Raw genomic sequence first — 14,815 nt, forward strand, 5'->3', positions numbered from 1 at the left:
CGGAAGCGAGGTGGGGTGGTACTGCGGCGTGTGAGAGAGAACCCGGAAGTGCTGAGGGGCAACGGCGGCTGCGCTCGCCAGGTCAGGGCTAGGTCGGGGATGGGGGGGTCCCGGATTCTGCTGGGGGGTCCCTCTGAGCGTCGGGGGCGGCTTGAGGTGCCAGGCCGCGGTGCTGCTGAGGCGTCCCGACCTCTCCTGAGAGACCGCGCCAGCAGGGCTCCAGTTCGGGGGGTATCTCATATCGACGTGCGGTCAGGGAGGTCTGGAATCTTCCCTTTAAGAAGGGGGACCCGCTCCAGGGGTGTTCTGGCTGTGGGATATTCACTTTAGGAAGGACAGTCTCATCGTAGTGTAGGTCTGGCTGGGGGAACCTTCACCTTGGAAAGGGGGATCTGCTTAGGGCTCGGAGATTTTTCCCTCAGGACAGGGGATCCGGGCAGGCGGCTCTGCCTGGGCCATCTTTTTCCTTTAGGGCAGGGGGATTAGTTTTGGAACTCCCCTTTTCGAGATAGTTTGGGGGATTCCACAAAAGATCCCCCTGTTGTGGAGGGCGGCCAGTTTGGTTAGGGGGTCCTCATCTCGTTTTACAGGGGAAGATTTGGGGAGAACAGGCAGTGTGTGTGGGGGGTCTTCACTGCTATCTCTTTTAGGGCGTGGGCTGTGGGACATGGGGAGGGCTCTGATTCTGGGGAGGGGTCACCCTCTTTCTGGAGGGGCTGGAGTTTGGGGGCTGCAGCTTGGGGCGGGTGGGGGGGGATTTGGGCACTTTATTTTGAGGGGTGGTGTGGGATTTCAAGGGGGTTTCCAGGTGTGAGTGGAGTCTGTTCTCACAGGTAGAAAAGGACTGTGAGACTTAGCAGGGATTATTTCGAGGAAGGGGCTCAGAGCTCTGGCTTGAGGGAGCAGCTATGCCCCCCTCCCTGGCTGTGTCTGTCACATCCCAAAGGGTTTTGGCACAGGGGGACAGGGGGCTCCTGTGGGGATGGGCTGGGAAACCCGGCACTGCCTGCCCTCAGAAAGGGGGTGCTGCTCTGGGGTAACTCCAAGAGGGATTCCCCTCCTTTCTCCCCACTTCAGGAGGTGCCTCAGTAATTCCTGACACTGCATGCGGCAACTGAGGTGCTCTGCTGACTCCCATCTGGGTGCCCAGAATAATTGTCTTTTTTTTTGGTTTGTGAATGAAACTGGAGGTGATTTCAGTGAGGAGGCAATATAAAAGTTGATTTATCTTGGAAGGCTTTCAGGAAAGGTGTTCATGAAAGCCCACCCCCACAGGGGTGAGGACATTTTTACTTGTTCTAGGAAATTAGTGCCATTTCACAGGTAGTTGAACCCTTCCCTTGACCCTGGGGGGACTTTTCAAAGGAAAAACTGCTTTTGATAGAGGAGGAGGAGGAGCCTTGTGGTGGATTTCTGGACTCACTGCCTCCACTTGGGATCTAGAAGCTCCTGTCTGTGGTTACTCCCATATGGATCAGGTTGTGGCACATTACTGGGTTGATGGGAGTGCCTCCCACAGCATGGGCAGAGAGGGACTGGGGAAGGAGCCTGCTGGGTCAGGATGGATTTGGGACGGAGCCTGTTGCATCTGGATGGATTTGGGACTAAGCCTGTTGGATCAGGATGGATTTTAGGGGATCCTGTTTCATCAGGATGGATTTGGGACGGAGCCTGTTGGATCAGGATGGATTTTGGGGGATCCTGTTGGGTCAGGGTAGATTTGGGATGGAGCCTCTTGGGTCAGGATGGATTTGGGATGATCTGTTGGATCAGAATGGATTTGGGATGATCCTGTTGGGTCAGGATGGATTTTGGGGCATCCTGTTGGGTCAGGGTAGATTTGGGATGGAGCCTCTTGGGTCAGGATGGATTTGGGATGATCTGTTGGATCAGAATGGATTTGGGATGATCCTGTTGGGTCAGGATGGATTTTGGGGGATCCTGTTGGGTCCAGGATGGTTTAGTTGAGATGGTGTTAGGGCATGAGTTGGACTCAGTTGTCTTAAAGGTCTCTTGCAACCTTGTGATTCAGTGTTTCCATGTTTCTGTGATTCCATGATTTCTTTGATTCCTGTCATTCAGTGATTTCTGTGATTCAATGATTTGGTGATTTCTGTTATTCCATTAGTTCTATGATTCTTTGATTCCCTGATTTCCATGACTCTGTGACTCCATGATTCCACTACTCTGTTCCCCACGTTCCTGATGGCCGTGCCTCCATCCCCGCAGAGCCCCGGCACGGCCCATGTGTGTCACCATGCCGGGCCCCGGCAGCGCCAGCCTGGCGCCGGAGGAGCGCGTGCGGCGGCTGATCCAGGTGGGGAGCAGCGTGGAGGTGAGCGAGGACATCCCCCCGCGGCGCTACTTCCGCTCGGGCGTGGAGATGCTGCGCATGGCCACCGTGTACTGCGAGGAGGGCAACCTGGAGCACGCCTTCATCCTCTACAATAAGTACATCACGTGAGTGTGGGGGCTGCAGGGGCTTCAGGGCTTGGGCAGGGTGGACCGGAGCATCTCGGGGCACTGCAGGGTCTGAGAGAGATGGGAGAGCTCCACAGCTCTGGGTTCTGGCCAGAGCTCTGCTCCTGAGGGATTTGGGGTGCCACAGCTGGTGGGACTGGCCAGCACACGTGCGAAAGATGAGGCACAAAGCCTCAGGTGCGGCTTGCTTGTGAAAGTTTCCAGAATCCATAATCCCAGAAAAATTTGGCTTGGAGATCATCCAGTCCAACCTCCTGCCCAGGCAGGGTCACCTGGAGCAGGTGACACAGGGACATATCCAGGTGAGTTTGGAATGTCTCCAGAGAGGGAGACTCCAGCTCTTCCAGGGCTCTGCCACCCTCCATGGAAAGAATTTTTTCCTCCTGTTGAACTTCTTGTGGTTTAGTTTATGGCCCTCACTCCTTGTCCTGTTACTGGGCAGCAATGGAAAGAGCCTGGCAGCATCCTCTGGCAGCCTTTTGGGATATTGGTATTATGGGAATGAAATTCCTCTGGGAACCAGGCTGATCTTGGTTTGTTCTGTTGCTCTGCAGACTCCTGCCAGCAGCAGAGAGATTTTGTTGACATGTAGGTCAAGTTTGCAGGTATTTCATCACCTCAGTTTGCCTCAGTTTTTCTCTAGCTCAGCTGTGACATCCTAGGGCTGGGCAGGGATCTGTGGTCAGGGATTTTTGTATCTGGTATCTACCTGAAGGATCGAGGCTGGGTTGTGGTGTCTCTGCTATTCCACCTTCAGGGCAGAAACCTGTTTCACTCTGGGCCTGTTTCACTCTGAGCCTGTTTTACTCTTTCCTCTGAGGTTACTACAGCCTTCCACAGCAGGGAGTTCCTCCTTTGGGACCAGGAACCACTCGGGGATTTATTTTTACACCTCAGCAACATAACCCAGCCCCCTCAAACACAGCTGTGTGCCTGTAGGTGTTTAAAGGGATGAAAAGTCTGATCCCAACGGTGCAGAGTCCTGTTCCTGTAGGGTTTTTTCCCTAAATCTGTCTCTCCTGCTCCACCCAGTGCCACTGGTGTGGTCTGTGCTGTGCCTGCTCTCCCCACACACCCAAAACAGGGTTGGCATCTCCATGGGCATTTTCCCTCCCTGTCCCCATGTGCAGGGTTGCTGCCCCTTAAACCCAACACATTTTTCTCTGATTAGCTTTCCTCCCCACCTCACACTTCCTGGGCTTTTATGGGCATGGTGCTGAGGGCCTGGGAGGCTGCAGGGGGAGCTGGGAAGTGTAAAACCTTTGGGAAGGGTTCCAGGAGGGTTACGCAGCTGGGTCCGAAGAAGAAACTTTTTAACTAAACAAACCAACCGGAGGCTGGTTCATTGTAGCAGCCAGAGGTGCTGGGTTGTGTTCCCAGCAGCTTTCAAATGATTCTCCTGGCATTTCCATTCCTGCTGGGCTGCCAGGAGGGTGCAAAACCTTCCCCTGGTGGGATTTCTCCAGCACTGACCAATGTGAGCTCCTGCCCTGGATTGTCCAAAGATAGGAGCTTGATGTCACTGTAATTTTTTCCAGGGAAGATGGGAATCTGGAGCTCGAGCATTAGGTTTGATGTTTCCTAGATGTTCTGATCCAGAGAGTAGGAGGAGGCACTGGCAATTCACTGGAGCCTCTCATGGATTTGCTCTGCCCTCCCTTTCCTAGGAATGGGGCCAGGCTGCAGGAGCTGGGGGTGTTCAGCCTGGAGAAAAAAAGGCTCTGGGGAGACTTGAGAGTCCCCTCTGCTGCCTAAAGAGGAGTTATAAAAAGGAGGAAGAGGGACTTTTTGCATAGGCAAAGAGCGTCAGGCCAAGGGGGGATGGTTTTAAACAGCCAAGGGGCAGGGATGGATGGAATATTGGGAAGGAATTTTTCCCTGTGAGGGTGGAGAGGGGCTGGGATGGAATTCCCAGAGAAGCTGTGGCTGCCGCTGGACCCCTGGAAGTGTCCGAGGCCAGATTGGAGCACCCTGGGACAGTGGAATGCGTCCCTGCCATGGTACTGGATGAGCTATGAGGTCCCTTCAACCCAAACTATTCCATGATTGTGTGACTATCTCCAGGATTTTTAACACGTGTCTTGTCACCTTGCAAGTCTTTCCTTGCCTGTGGTCCTGAGCAGCTTCTCCTGCCTTGGTCTGAACGGGTGTTTTCCTTAAATCACCAGCAGGAACACTCAGGTTGGTTTGGTAAAGCCAAACAAGAAAAAAAAAAGTAACAAGACACAACTTTGAGCCAAAAAAGAAAGAAAAAAGTAACAAGACACAACTTTTCTGTAATATTTGGACTCCTTGATTTGCTTGGATTAGCTCCAGGAACTTGTAGGGGTGTCACAGGGTCTTGAGAGCTACCAGCTTGGCCTGGGCACCGGAGCTGGGCTTAAAAAGTCCTGGCTGTGGCTGCTGGGTGCCAGACACTGCTGCTTTGCTGGGCTCGGGAGCAGACAGAGGTTTGAACCTGGCCCTGGGAGCTTTTGGTCTTGCCAGGCCTCAGCAGGGCTGTCCATAGGAAACATGAGCTGTTCCAGCCCTTCCTCTGCCCCATCCTAGCCTGCCACTGCAGCTCCTGCCCTGGAGTTTTCCTCTGCCTGCCTGAGCCCTCCTCTCATCCTCCTGCCCACTTTTTTTCCCCCACTTCCTGACTTGTGGAAAGCCAGCTGTCTCTGCTGGTTTTTCCATCCTGCCCAGGCCAGCATCTGCTCTTAATCCTTCCTAATTAATCCCTTCCATTTTAATCTACAAACTGCTGGCAGTTCTCGGGGCCTTATTGTGTCTCCTTGGCACAGTAACATACTTCACACCCCCAGCTGGGAGCAGGGACCTCGCTGGAGGTTTGGGAGGGAGCCATGGCCTCTCCAGAGCTCCAGGCTGTGCCCTGGCTCTGCTGATCCTGCATCCTCATCAGGAGCATTCACAGAGGCAAAAAGTTCTTCCTCGTCCCTGAGGGCTTGGGGCAGCTGGCTTTGTTTACTGCACACACAGAGGTTTCTCAGAGTTTCTGTGCCCCCTGAGTTTTTCCTGCTTGGCTTTACTTGTTTGGTTTATTCTGCTCTCTGTGGCACAGTCTATTCCCTTTTTCCCCCCTTCCCGCCCCCCCTTTCCCTGTGCCTGGGCAGGAGGCTGGATCATCCTCATGTGGGTACTGAAGCAGGAAGGAGTGCAGGGATTTGGGGTTATCCCCAGAGCTTTGTGGATGCCCGGTGCCAGCAAAGCTCTGCTTGCAGGAGAGAACGGCCTGGCTAAGCTCACCCTGAGCACTCTGTCACCACTGGGGACTTGGTCACAGGTTAACTCAAGGTGTCTCCAGCCTGGTGAGTCTCAGAGAGCTGAGCCAGAGTGAACTAGATATTTTGTGGGATTTTCTGCTTGTTTCAGTGGTTGTAGAACTCTGTGAAAGGATCTCAGTGTGGCCTTCAGCACTTAAAGGAAGCTTGTAAGAAAGAGAAGAAGGGCTTTTTGGCCTGGGCAGTGACAGGACAAGGGGAGCAGCAGAGCTATAGATTGGATATTACAAAGAAATTCTTCCCTATGAGGGTGGAGAGGCACAGGGTACCCAGAGCAGCTGTGGCTGCCCCTGGATCCCTGGAAGTGTCCCAGGCCAGGCTGGGTAGGGCTGGGAGCAGCCTGGGATGGTGGAAGCTGAGCGGGATGGTGCTGAGCTCAGTCTTGTTTTCCCTCCCCAAAGCCAGAATTCTCCCTCCTACCTGGAAAACCTGGGGTGCTCAGGCTGCAGAGCCCAAAGGCTCTTGGTACAACAGCTGGGGCTATTGGGAACTTGATTTTAGCTCATCTGCAAGTTTTCCCTGGCCAAGGTCTGAGTTAATTTCCCCTCCTGCACAAAGTCTCTGTCCCTCCGTGCAGGATGGGGAGCTCTGAGTCAGCCGAATCCTTGAGCTTGGGTGAAATACCAGGATGCTCCCAGGTGTGGGCAGGTGGCTGAGCACCTTCCTGAGTCACCTCTGTGCCCTTGGTGGTTTGGACCAGGTTATTAATGGTTCTCTTCAAAACAAATGTGTTTATCCCTGAGGATCACCTCCAGAGGCCAGATGGAAGGAAAACCTGTGTGAGGCACTCCCTTGGGATTGAGTGAGATCTCCTGAGTGCTGTGCAGAGCTCCAGGGGCTGTTGTGGGGTGGAGGGTTCCTGCAGACAGACTGCCCTGAGAGGAAGCACAAGGATCCCCCAAAACACCACTGACTGTCCTGAACTACAGCTTCTGTCCCGTTTTTCCAGGCTCTTCATTGAGAAGCTGCCGCAGCACCGTGATTACAAAAGCACTGTCATTCCTGAGAAGAGGGAGACGGTCAAAGTAAGTGGGGACAACACCAGGTCTGGAATGGGAATGTGGTCAGGGTCATGGACCTTGGGCTCCCGTGGCTCTGGGATGAGTGTTCCACACAAATGCTGAGAAGCCTTGGCTTGACCATGCAGTTCTGATCCCTTGGGAGTTCAGTTTTGGGCCCCCCTCTCTGAGAAATCCATTGTGGGGCTGGAGCGTGTCCAGGGAAGGGAATGGAGCTGGGGAAGAGTCTGGAGCACCAGGAGCAGCTGAGGGAGCTGGGAAAGGGGCTCAGCCTGGAGAAAAGGAGGCTCAGGAGGGACCTCCTGGCTCTGCACAACTCCCTGACAGGAGGGGGCTGCTGGGGGTTCGGGCTCTGCTCCCAGGGAACAGGAACAGGACAAGGAGACACAGTCTCGCATTGCACCAGGGGAAGCCTAAATAGGATACTGGGAAAATTCCGTCCCCAAAAGCATTGCCCAGTCCTGGCACTGGCTTCCACCATCCATGGAACTATTTCAAAACAGCTGGGGACATGGATTAGTGGTGGACATGGCAGCACTGGGGGAATGGTTGAACTCGATGATCTTGGAGGTATTTTCCAACCTAAACAAGTCCACAGTTCTCCAGGTTATGGTTTGGGGGCTTCTTACCCTGTTGCACTTGCCCTGGACTGGCTGTGGTGTCCAGTTTACCTCCTGTTGAGCACTGGGGTTTCCTTTCTTCCCTGTTCAACTCCCTGCTTTTTAAACACCATGTGTGGTCCATGCTGGATGTCCCAAATGGTGATTTTCCAGGGAATCCTTGGAGATTCCTCCCAGCCACAAGGAGCTGCAGCTTCTCTGATCAGTGATGTCCAGAAGAGGAAAGGACAGCACTGCCTGAGCTCTTGCTCAGTGATTTTGGTGGTGGTTTTTTGACTCTTCAGCTGCTGGGGTTTCATTTCCCAGGCTGATGCTGTGTTTCCTCCCCCAGAAACTGAAGGAAGTAGCCTTTCCCCGAGCCGAAGAGCTCAAGGAGGAGCTGCTTAAGAGGTACGCCAAGGACTATGCTAAGTACAAGGAGCAGGAGGTGAGTGACAGGAGACTGGAGGCCTGTGCTCCGCAGGAGCTCCTCAGCCTCTCAGGGTTTAGAAGCTTCAGGGCTCCCTGGGTGCTTGGGAATGTCCAGTCTGGGTAGCCCCGTTTTCCAGGCTTGTCCCTTGCTGTCACTGCAGGTGATTCTGTCAGAGGTATCCCTGGCTCTTCTCCCTGTGCATCCCGAGCCAGCCTGAGCTGGGGGTGTTTGCTTGGGTTATTCTCTCTGTCCCAACACCACATCCAGGTCTTGCAGTCCAGTAACTCGGCGTGGGCAAGGATCTGGGGTTCTGTGGACAAAGCAGTCACCTCTGCAGTCAGTTTAGCTCTGGACAAGTGTGACATTAGAGACAGGAGAGAGGGAGATCAACCCGGGATTGTAATTCTGTGGAAGAGGGAGGGTAAAGCAGTGGTTTTCCTGCCCTTGGTCCAAGTGGCTCTGGATCTGTGCCCTGCAAGCTGAAGTTTCATTGCAGAAAATGCTGTTTGCTGGTGACCTTTTGCAGACCCTTTAGGAATAACCTGGGAATGGCTGGGGGTCTGCAGAGGCTTCGTGTTCTGCCCTGGGCTGGTGTCCCCCTCGCTGCACCTGTCCCTGGGTGTGCTTCTCCTTGGAGCAGGAGGAAGAAGAGTAATTTGCACATACTTTGGCTTTGCAGCAGCAGCTGGAGGAGGAGAAGACTCGGGTAGCCCTGATGAAGCAGCAGCAGGCAGAGCAGGAGCAGTTCCACGCCTTCGAGGAGATGATCCGGCGGCAGGAGCTGGAGAAGGAGCGCCTGAGGATAGCACAGGAATTTGGAAAGCCAGAGCCAGAGTCTATGGATGGACCCCTCATCCCCGGCATGGAAAAGCCCCCAACAGATTTAATCCCAAAGGTTCCAGTCTCTCCAGTTCACCCAGCAAGTCCATCAGTGGGGACTGTCCCATCCAAACCTCCTATTGTGGACAGATCTTTGAAGCCCAGTGCTTTGGGGAGCACAGAGAACAGTTAGTACCTCTTGGAGCATCCCTTCTCCCCTGCTGGGGCTGAGCCAAACATGGCCACTTTCTCTGGGAGGCTCTTGGAATGACCCGATCATGGCTCCATCCCTCCTTGGTGTTTGCTGTCCTGAGTCACTGGGTGTTGTCCAGTGAATGCTCTCAGGGCTGGGGGGAGCTGTCTCCTCTTCTGAATGTGCCCTCCCTGCATTTCCAGCCCAGTCTCTCTGCTGTTCCAGGGTCTGCAGCCTGTTTTGCCTTTCCTCCATCCAAGCACTTGCTGGAGACTGGGATTTAGCTCCTGGCTGGGCTGACTGAATGCTCCTCCTGACCAAATTCCACTAAATATGATTCCAAAATAGTGATTCCAACATGTCCAATGGCTGAGTCTTGCCCAGCGACACGTTCTGCTTTAAAAACCATTTGCTAAGGGTGTGTTTTTCTGAGGTTTTATTTTTGCTAACAAAACACTCCTTTTGACCCCCTGCTAGAGGATCCTCTCCCTCTCCATCTCTCTTTCCCTTTTCTGAGAGAGGTGGTGCCTGTCCTGCCTGACACATTTCCCTGAGCCTGCCACTGGAAGGGGACTTTATCTTCCCAGGTGGATTTTCTCCATTTCATCTCTTCAGATCCTGCTCTGAGGGACCACTTCTGCAGCATTCCTGACTGTGCTGCTCTCCTCCCCACAGATGCAGGTGTGGATGTGCTTCGCCAGGTCATTGTCCCCAGGGAGCTGTGCCAGAAGTTCCTGCAGTTGGCTGATGCCAACACGGTGCGAGGTGTGGAGACCTGCGGGATTCTCTGCGGGAAGCTGGTAAGGAAACAACCCCAATGGAGACCCCAAAAGTTGCACAGGGTCTCTTTGTCATGGTGCCATGGCTTTGGAAGTAGCTCAAGGACTCTGATTTTTGTCCTGGAATTCTTCAGTGTGGTGTCAGGCTTCTGTGTGAGTGTTAGGGATGACGTGCCTCTCCCTTTCCTTGTTTTCATGTTAGGGTTTCCCTATCCTGAGTCCCCATTCAGCTTCTTCTCTCCCATTGGTGACATTCCTGGTGGCAGGCAGCTCCAGGCACTTGTCCTTTGGGTGTCCCAGCTGGTGGCTCTCATGCAGGACAATGTTCTTCCCCAGACTTTGCATGCCCAGGTTTCATTGCCAGCTCCAGCCCATCTGCCCTGAGTCACTCCCAGAAGTTTGCTTTGAAGTGAAGTTGTTTGATGTAGAAACTTCCTGCAGTCCAGCTGCTTCCAGACACTGGAGATGGTTTAGGGATGAGGCATTATCCCCTTTTGAGTGGAGAGCTGGGCTTGCGGGGTGTCCAGGACTTCTCTGAGCTCCTGTGGGAGCAGGAGAATGAAACGGGAAGAAAAATCTGCAACTCCTTTGTCAGAAACTTGGAGCTGCACCTGCAGATGGGTGCTGGATGCATCCATGGGCTTGTTCCAAGGCTTAGGAAATTCCCTCATGTCCCACGGGGGGGTTATAGGCTCCTGTGCCTCCAATGCCTTGCAGATGAGGAACGAGTTCACCATCACCCACGTCATTGTCCCCAAGCAGCTGGGAGGCCCCGATTCCTGCACTACGGAGAACGAGGAGGAGCTCTTCATCATCCAGGACCAGCATGGCCTCATCACCCTGGGCTGGATCCATGTGAGTCTCCTTGCCCTGGCACTTCCCTGGCCTCCAGCCCCAAGGGGAAGGGCTGGTGGAGAAGGTGCTGGAGGAGATGGCAGGGAATGGGCAGCAGCCTCTGCTTGGGTTTCTCTCTCTGGTACAGTCTAGTTCACTACTCTTATGGAGAAATCTAGGCCTGGTTAATGTTTGGGTCCCTTCCTAAGCCTGGTTAATGTTTGAGTCCCTTCCTAAAGCATCAAGCCTTTTGAAAAGGAGGGAGGAAAGGTTTAGATGAGATATTGAGAAGAAACTCTTCCCTGTGGGAGTGGGGAGGCCCTAGCACAGGGTGCCCAGGGAAGCTGTGGCTGCTCCTGGATCCCTAGCAGTGTCCAAGGCCAGGCTGGACAGGGCTGGGAGCGCCCTGGGAAGTGGAAGGTGTCCCTGGCATGGCAGGGATGGCACTGGATGGGCCTTAAGGTCTCTCCCAACCCAAGCCATTCTGGGTTCTCTGGGAAGAAGAATCCACTTCTCTGGGAGGTGGGATCTCAGACATGAAGCTCATGTTTCCTCCACTAAAAAGCTGGCTCTGGTGGTTCTCTGGGTGCACCCCAAGCTCCTTTCCTAAAGGGACACATCTCCCACGCTGTGTCCCTGTGCAGCCCTGTGCTGCTCTGCTGTGAGCTGTGCCAGCTGCAGGCTCCTCCCCGGCTGCCCCATGTCCCCACGGAGCCTTTGGCAGTCGGATCTGTGCCAAGCAAAGCTGAGTAATCTCTCGAAGGCAGCAGCTGCCTGAGGGCTTGGGCAGGGAAATGCTGCTGCTCCCAGTGCCTGCTCCAGGGCCACCTCTGCACTGACAGCCCTGACACATTTGGGGATCTCCTGGAATTCCTTTGCTGGTCTTGGCAAAAAAAAAGCCCAAGCAGTAAAAGGAGCGAGGGCTATTGATGCCTAGAGGAGATGGAACAGAGTCTAGACAGAGTTAAGGGGAATAAAATGGATATTTATTGAGGGGCCTTCAAAGGGCAGCACACCCTAGCAGTACCAGTGCCTCAGTCGTGGCCTCTGCCCAGATGGCTCCAGGATGGAAGCAAAAGAGGGCTTGGTCACAAGTTCTCACATTTTTTAGGTTTTAATCGGTTTGTATACAGAAGTCAGCTGTCTAATTAATAGCCTCAAATCATGATGTTTCATCCTGCTTGCTTGCTTGCTTGCCTGCCCTCTTCTTTTCATGCTTTTTATGCTTAGGGCCTGAAGTTTAAAGAGATTGTCTTTGAGTCCCCAGCTGGAATAGTACTGTTTTGTCTTCACCACACTGTGAAAAGATCCTAGTAACCCTTCATATAACACTAAAAGCTGCACACCCAAGCAGAACAGAAAAACTTAAAACTTAAGGCATCACTATCAGCAGGAGTTGAGGTGTGAAAACATGGCTGTGAGCAGGAGCTGGGTGAGGTGGTGCCTGTCAGGGATTGTACAGCCCTCCAAGGAATGTGATATCCTGGAGTGCTGTGGCACCGTGGGATGTGTTAACCACCCCCCCTCCCAGCTGCACTTCAGGAACGTGTGAAGTGCTCTGCAAGGGCATTGTTGTGGCTTCAAGGTGTGATTTTTTCATAGGATGTGGCAGGAATGTAGAGCTCCTTTTGTAGGTAACTCCACATGGAAAAGAGGAGCACGTTTTAAGATAATAAAAAAAAAGGGGAGCTACAGGAGAGCTGGAAGGGACTTAGGACAAGAGCCGGGAGGGTGATAGGACAAGAGGGGAATGGCTTCCCACTTCCGGAGGCAGGATTAGATGGGATATTGGGAAGGAATTCTTCCATATAGGGTTGGAAAAGGGCTGAGATGGCATTCCCAGAGAAGCTGTGGCTGCCTCTGGGTCCCTGGAAGTGCCCAAGTCCAGCTTGGACAGGACTTGGAGCAACCTGTGACTGTGGGAGGTATCCCTGCCCCTGGCAGGGGTGGTACTGCATGAGTTTTAAGGTCCCTTCAACCCAAACCACTCCACAATTCCAAGAATTCTGCCCCAGGTGTGTCCTCTTTGCCATGCAAGGAGCTGTCTCCTCTGCCACAAGGTTCCCTTGGCAGACACGATCCCTCAGGAGGATTTTCCTTGCATGCTGTAACTGCTGTCCCCATGTCCCTGTTGCAGACCCACCCCACCCAGACAGCCTTCCTGTCCAGCGTGGACCTGCACACCCACTGCTCCTACCAGATGATGCTGCCAGAGTCCATCGCCATCGTGTGCTCTCCCAAATACCAGGAGTGAGTATGGATTATCCCAGGAGTGAGGGTGGATTATCCCAGAAGTGAAGGTGGATTCCAGGAGTGTGGGCTGGAGAGGCTTTTCCCTCTGCCTGGGCTGTCAGCCACACCCTTCCCCTCTCAAATTCCTGGTGTGGGGATGGAATGTCACACGTGTGACCAGACAGCTCCTGTGAGCTGTTTCCAGGGGCTGTGTTTGGGCAGGGATTGCCCACCCCGACAGGAAGTTCAGAGCTGGGGAGAGGAGTTTCCCAAGAACTGGGGTGTCCCTCAGTCTCAATCTCTGCTGCTGCTGCTGGAGATGAATGGCCCCAAACGTGCCCCAGGGAATATGGCTGGGCCTGCAGAGACTCGAGCTACAGAGCTGCTGTTCGTCTGCTCCAGGACAGGGTTTTTCAAGCTGACGGAGCATGGCCTGGAGGAGATCTCATCCTGCCGGCAGAAGGGGTTCCACCCACACCCCAAAGATCCCCCTCTGTTCACGGTGAGTTCTGTGGGGGCTGTGGGCAGTGTTGTTGCTGTGTTGTGCAATGAATTAAATCCACACTGAGGTGCTGGGCTGGGACCGGGAGGCTCAGCCTGGCGGGGGCTGCTCCCCAGTTCCCAGAGTGGAGGTGCAGGAGCTTCCTGAGGTTTTCCAGGTGTTGGAGATGTGATGCAGAGCTCCTGGCTGCAGCCCAGGGCTGTTTGATTTGTGTTTGGGGCCTGCCGTGGTCACTGTGAGGCACCGGGCAGGGCCCGCAGTTGGGGTGATCCAAGGAGAGGAATCCAGGGGCTGTTCTGGGAAAACACTGGCTGAAGGTTGTGTCAGGAGGTAGAGGAGACTCACCTGAGCTATGGGAACATCTCTATAACCCCTTGTCCCCTGTTTTCCTCTCTTCCAGACCTGTAATCACGTGTCAATAGTGGAGAGAGATGTGATGCTGATGGACCTCCGATAAGCCTCTTGCCTTGTCCCTTCACAGGAAACACCCCCCTTCCTTTAGGCCTAGGGAATTGGTTTTGTTCTCCTGTAGCAGATGATTTCTACCATGTAGTGATCCCTCCCCTCCCTCCCATTCCATGATGGAATCGGATCCCTGCCCTCTGTGGGAGCCCCTGAACCTCAGTGCCTGGCATGGGGCTGGCAGGGGCTCCAGGTATGGGGAGAAGCCAGCTGCAAGCTCAGAGACAGAAGCCAACACTAAAGCAGTTGTGTAACTCTAATCCAAGCCTTGAACAGCCTCCTGGGGAGGTTCCCCATGACTTGCTGCAACCCTGAGGTGTGGAAACTTCTTCAAGTGCTTTTGGGACTTGCCCAGTTTAACCCATGCCCTGTTTTGTCTGTTGTTCGGGGCTGCTCCATCTCAGCACAGCTTCCAGGAGCAGATAAATCTTTGCTATGGTTTAAAAGCAAACCTTACTGACCCCTCTGACCCCCACTGGAGCTCAGTGCTGCTTCCTGGCACTCGCGTCTGCCCAAGAAGGGAAGAGGGCCCAACCTCCTTTGGGATCCCTCTTTCAGCATTTGAGGGCTGAAGATCCCTGGATGTGGCCCTGCTTTGCATCCCAGCAGCGTTTAGGGATGCCTGGGCACTTCATCCATTTTCCTCACTGGGGGATTCCCTGGTGTTACCGTGGAGGAGCTCAGTCTCCTGGCTGCCATTGCCGCACTAAGATGGGATTTTCATGAGCTTTGACCACTTCATGCTCCCAGATCCCTGATTGTCTCTACACATCCCAGAGCAGCAGGAAGCCTGTCCTTGCCAAAACCCGGCACTCCGTGACGTCGCTGTTGTGCGGGACCCTCCTCGAGGTGCTTTAGTCGGGTGCCAAGCCGAGATTTTCCTTCCCCGTGCTCCAGGCCAAGCCCCCGCCCTCGGGGGGAGGGAAGCAGCAGCATTCCAAGGTGGAAGGCAGCTGGGGCGTGCTGCACATCCCCACATCTCCCAGCAGGCTGGGATGGTCGGCACATGACCGTGCGGGGAGGGGCAGGGGCCGGAGCTGACTTCCCACCTGGCATGCAAACATCGCCGTGCTCATGTCGTGTGCTTGTACAGCCAGCATCCCGTGGCTTTCACACATGGATGAGATTATCCGGGCCGGGCTTCCTCTGCCACTCCTTTGCTTTGAGCTCTCTCCGTG

The 14,815-nt window shown here is 54.2% G+C and overlaps 1 protein-coding gene across 2 annotated transcripts; it reads left to right on the plus strand.

The window, feature by feature from the left end:
- The first annotated feature begins 23 nt into the window (after positions 1-23).
- On the plus strand, positions 24-14,803 carry STAMBP (STAM binding protein). Of its 2 annotated transcripts, none has more exons than XM_062510673.1 (10): positions 24-81; positions 2,230-2,460; positions 6,715-6,790; positions 7,736-7,831; positions 8,496-8,823; positions 9,504-9,628; positions 10,325-10,462; positions 12,579-12,691; positions 13,018-13,175; positions 13,576-14,803. In XM_062510673.1, the coding sequence occupies exons 2-10, from the start codon at positions 2,246-2,248 to the stop codon at positions 13,581-13,583; spliced, it is 1,257 nt and encodes a 418-aa protein (XP_062366657.1). In that variant the 5' UTR covers positions 24-81; positions 2,230-2,245; the 3' UTR covers positions 13,584-14,803. The 2 variants fall into 2 exon arrangements, with proteins under 2 accessions (XP_062366657.1, XP_062366659.1); XM_062510675.1 differs by having other exon boundaries at positions 8,499-8,823.
- The last annotated feature ends 12 nt before the right edge of the window (positions 14,804-14,815 follow it).

This window comes from Cinclus cinclus, chromosome 29, assembly GCF_963662255.1.
Source record: "Cinclus cinclus chromosome 29, bCinCin1.1, whole genome shotgun sequence".
In the NCBI taxonomy this organism is placed as follows: Eukaryota; Metazoa; Chordata; class Aves; order Passeriformes; family Cinclidae; genus Cinclus; species Cinclus cinclus.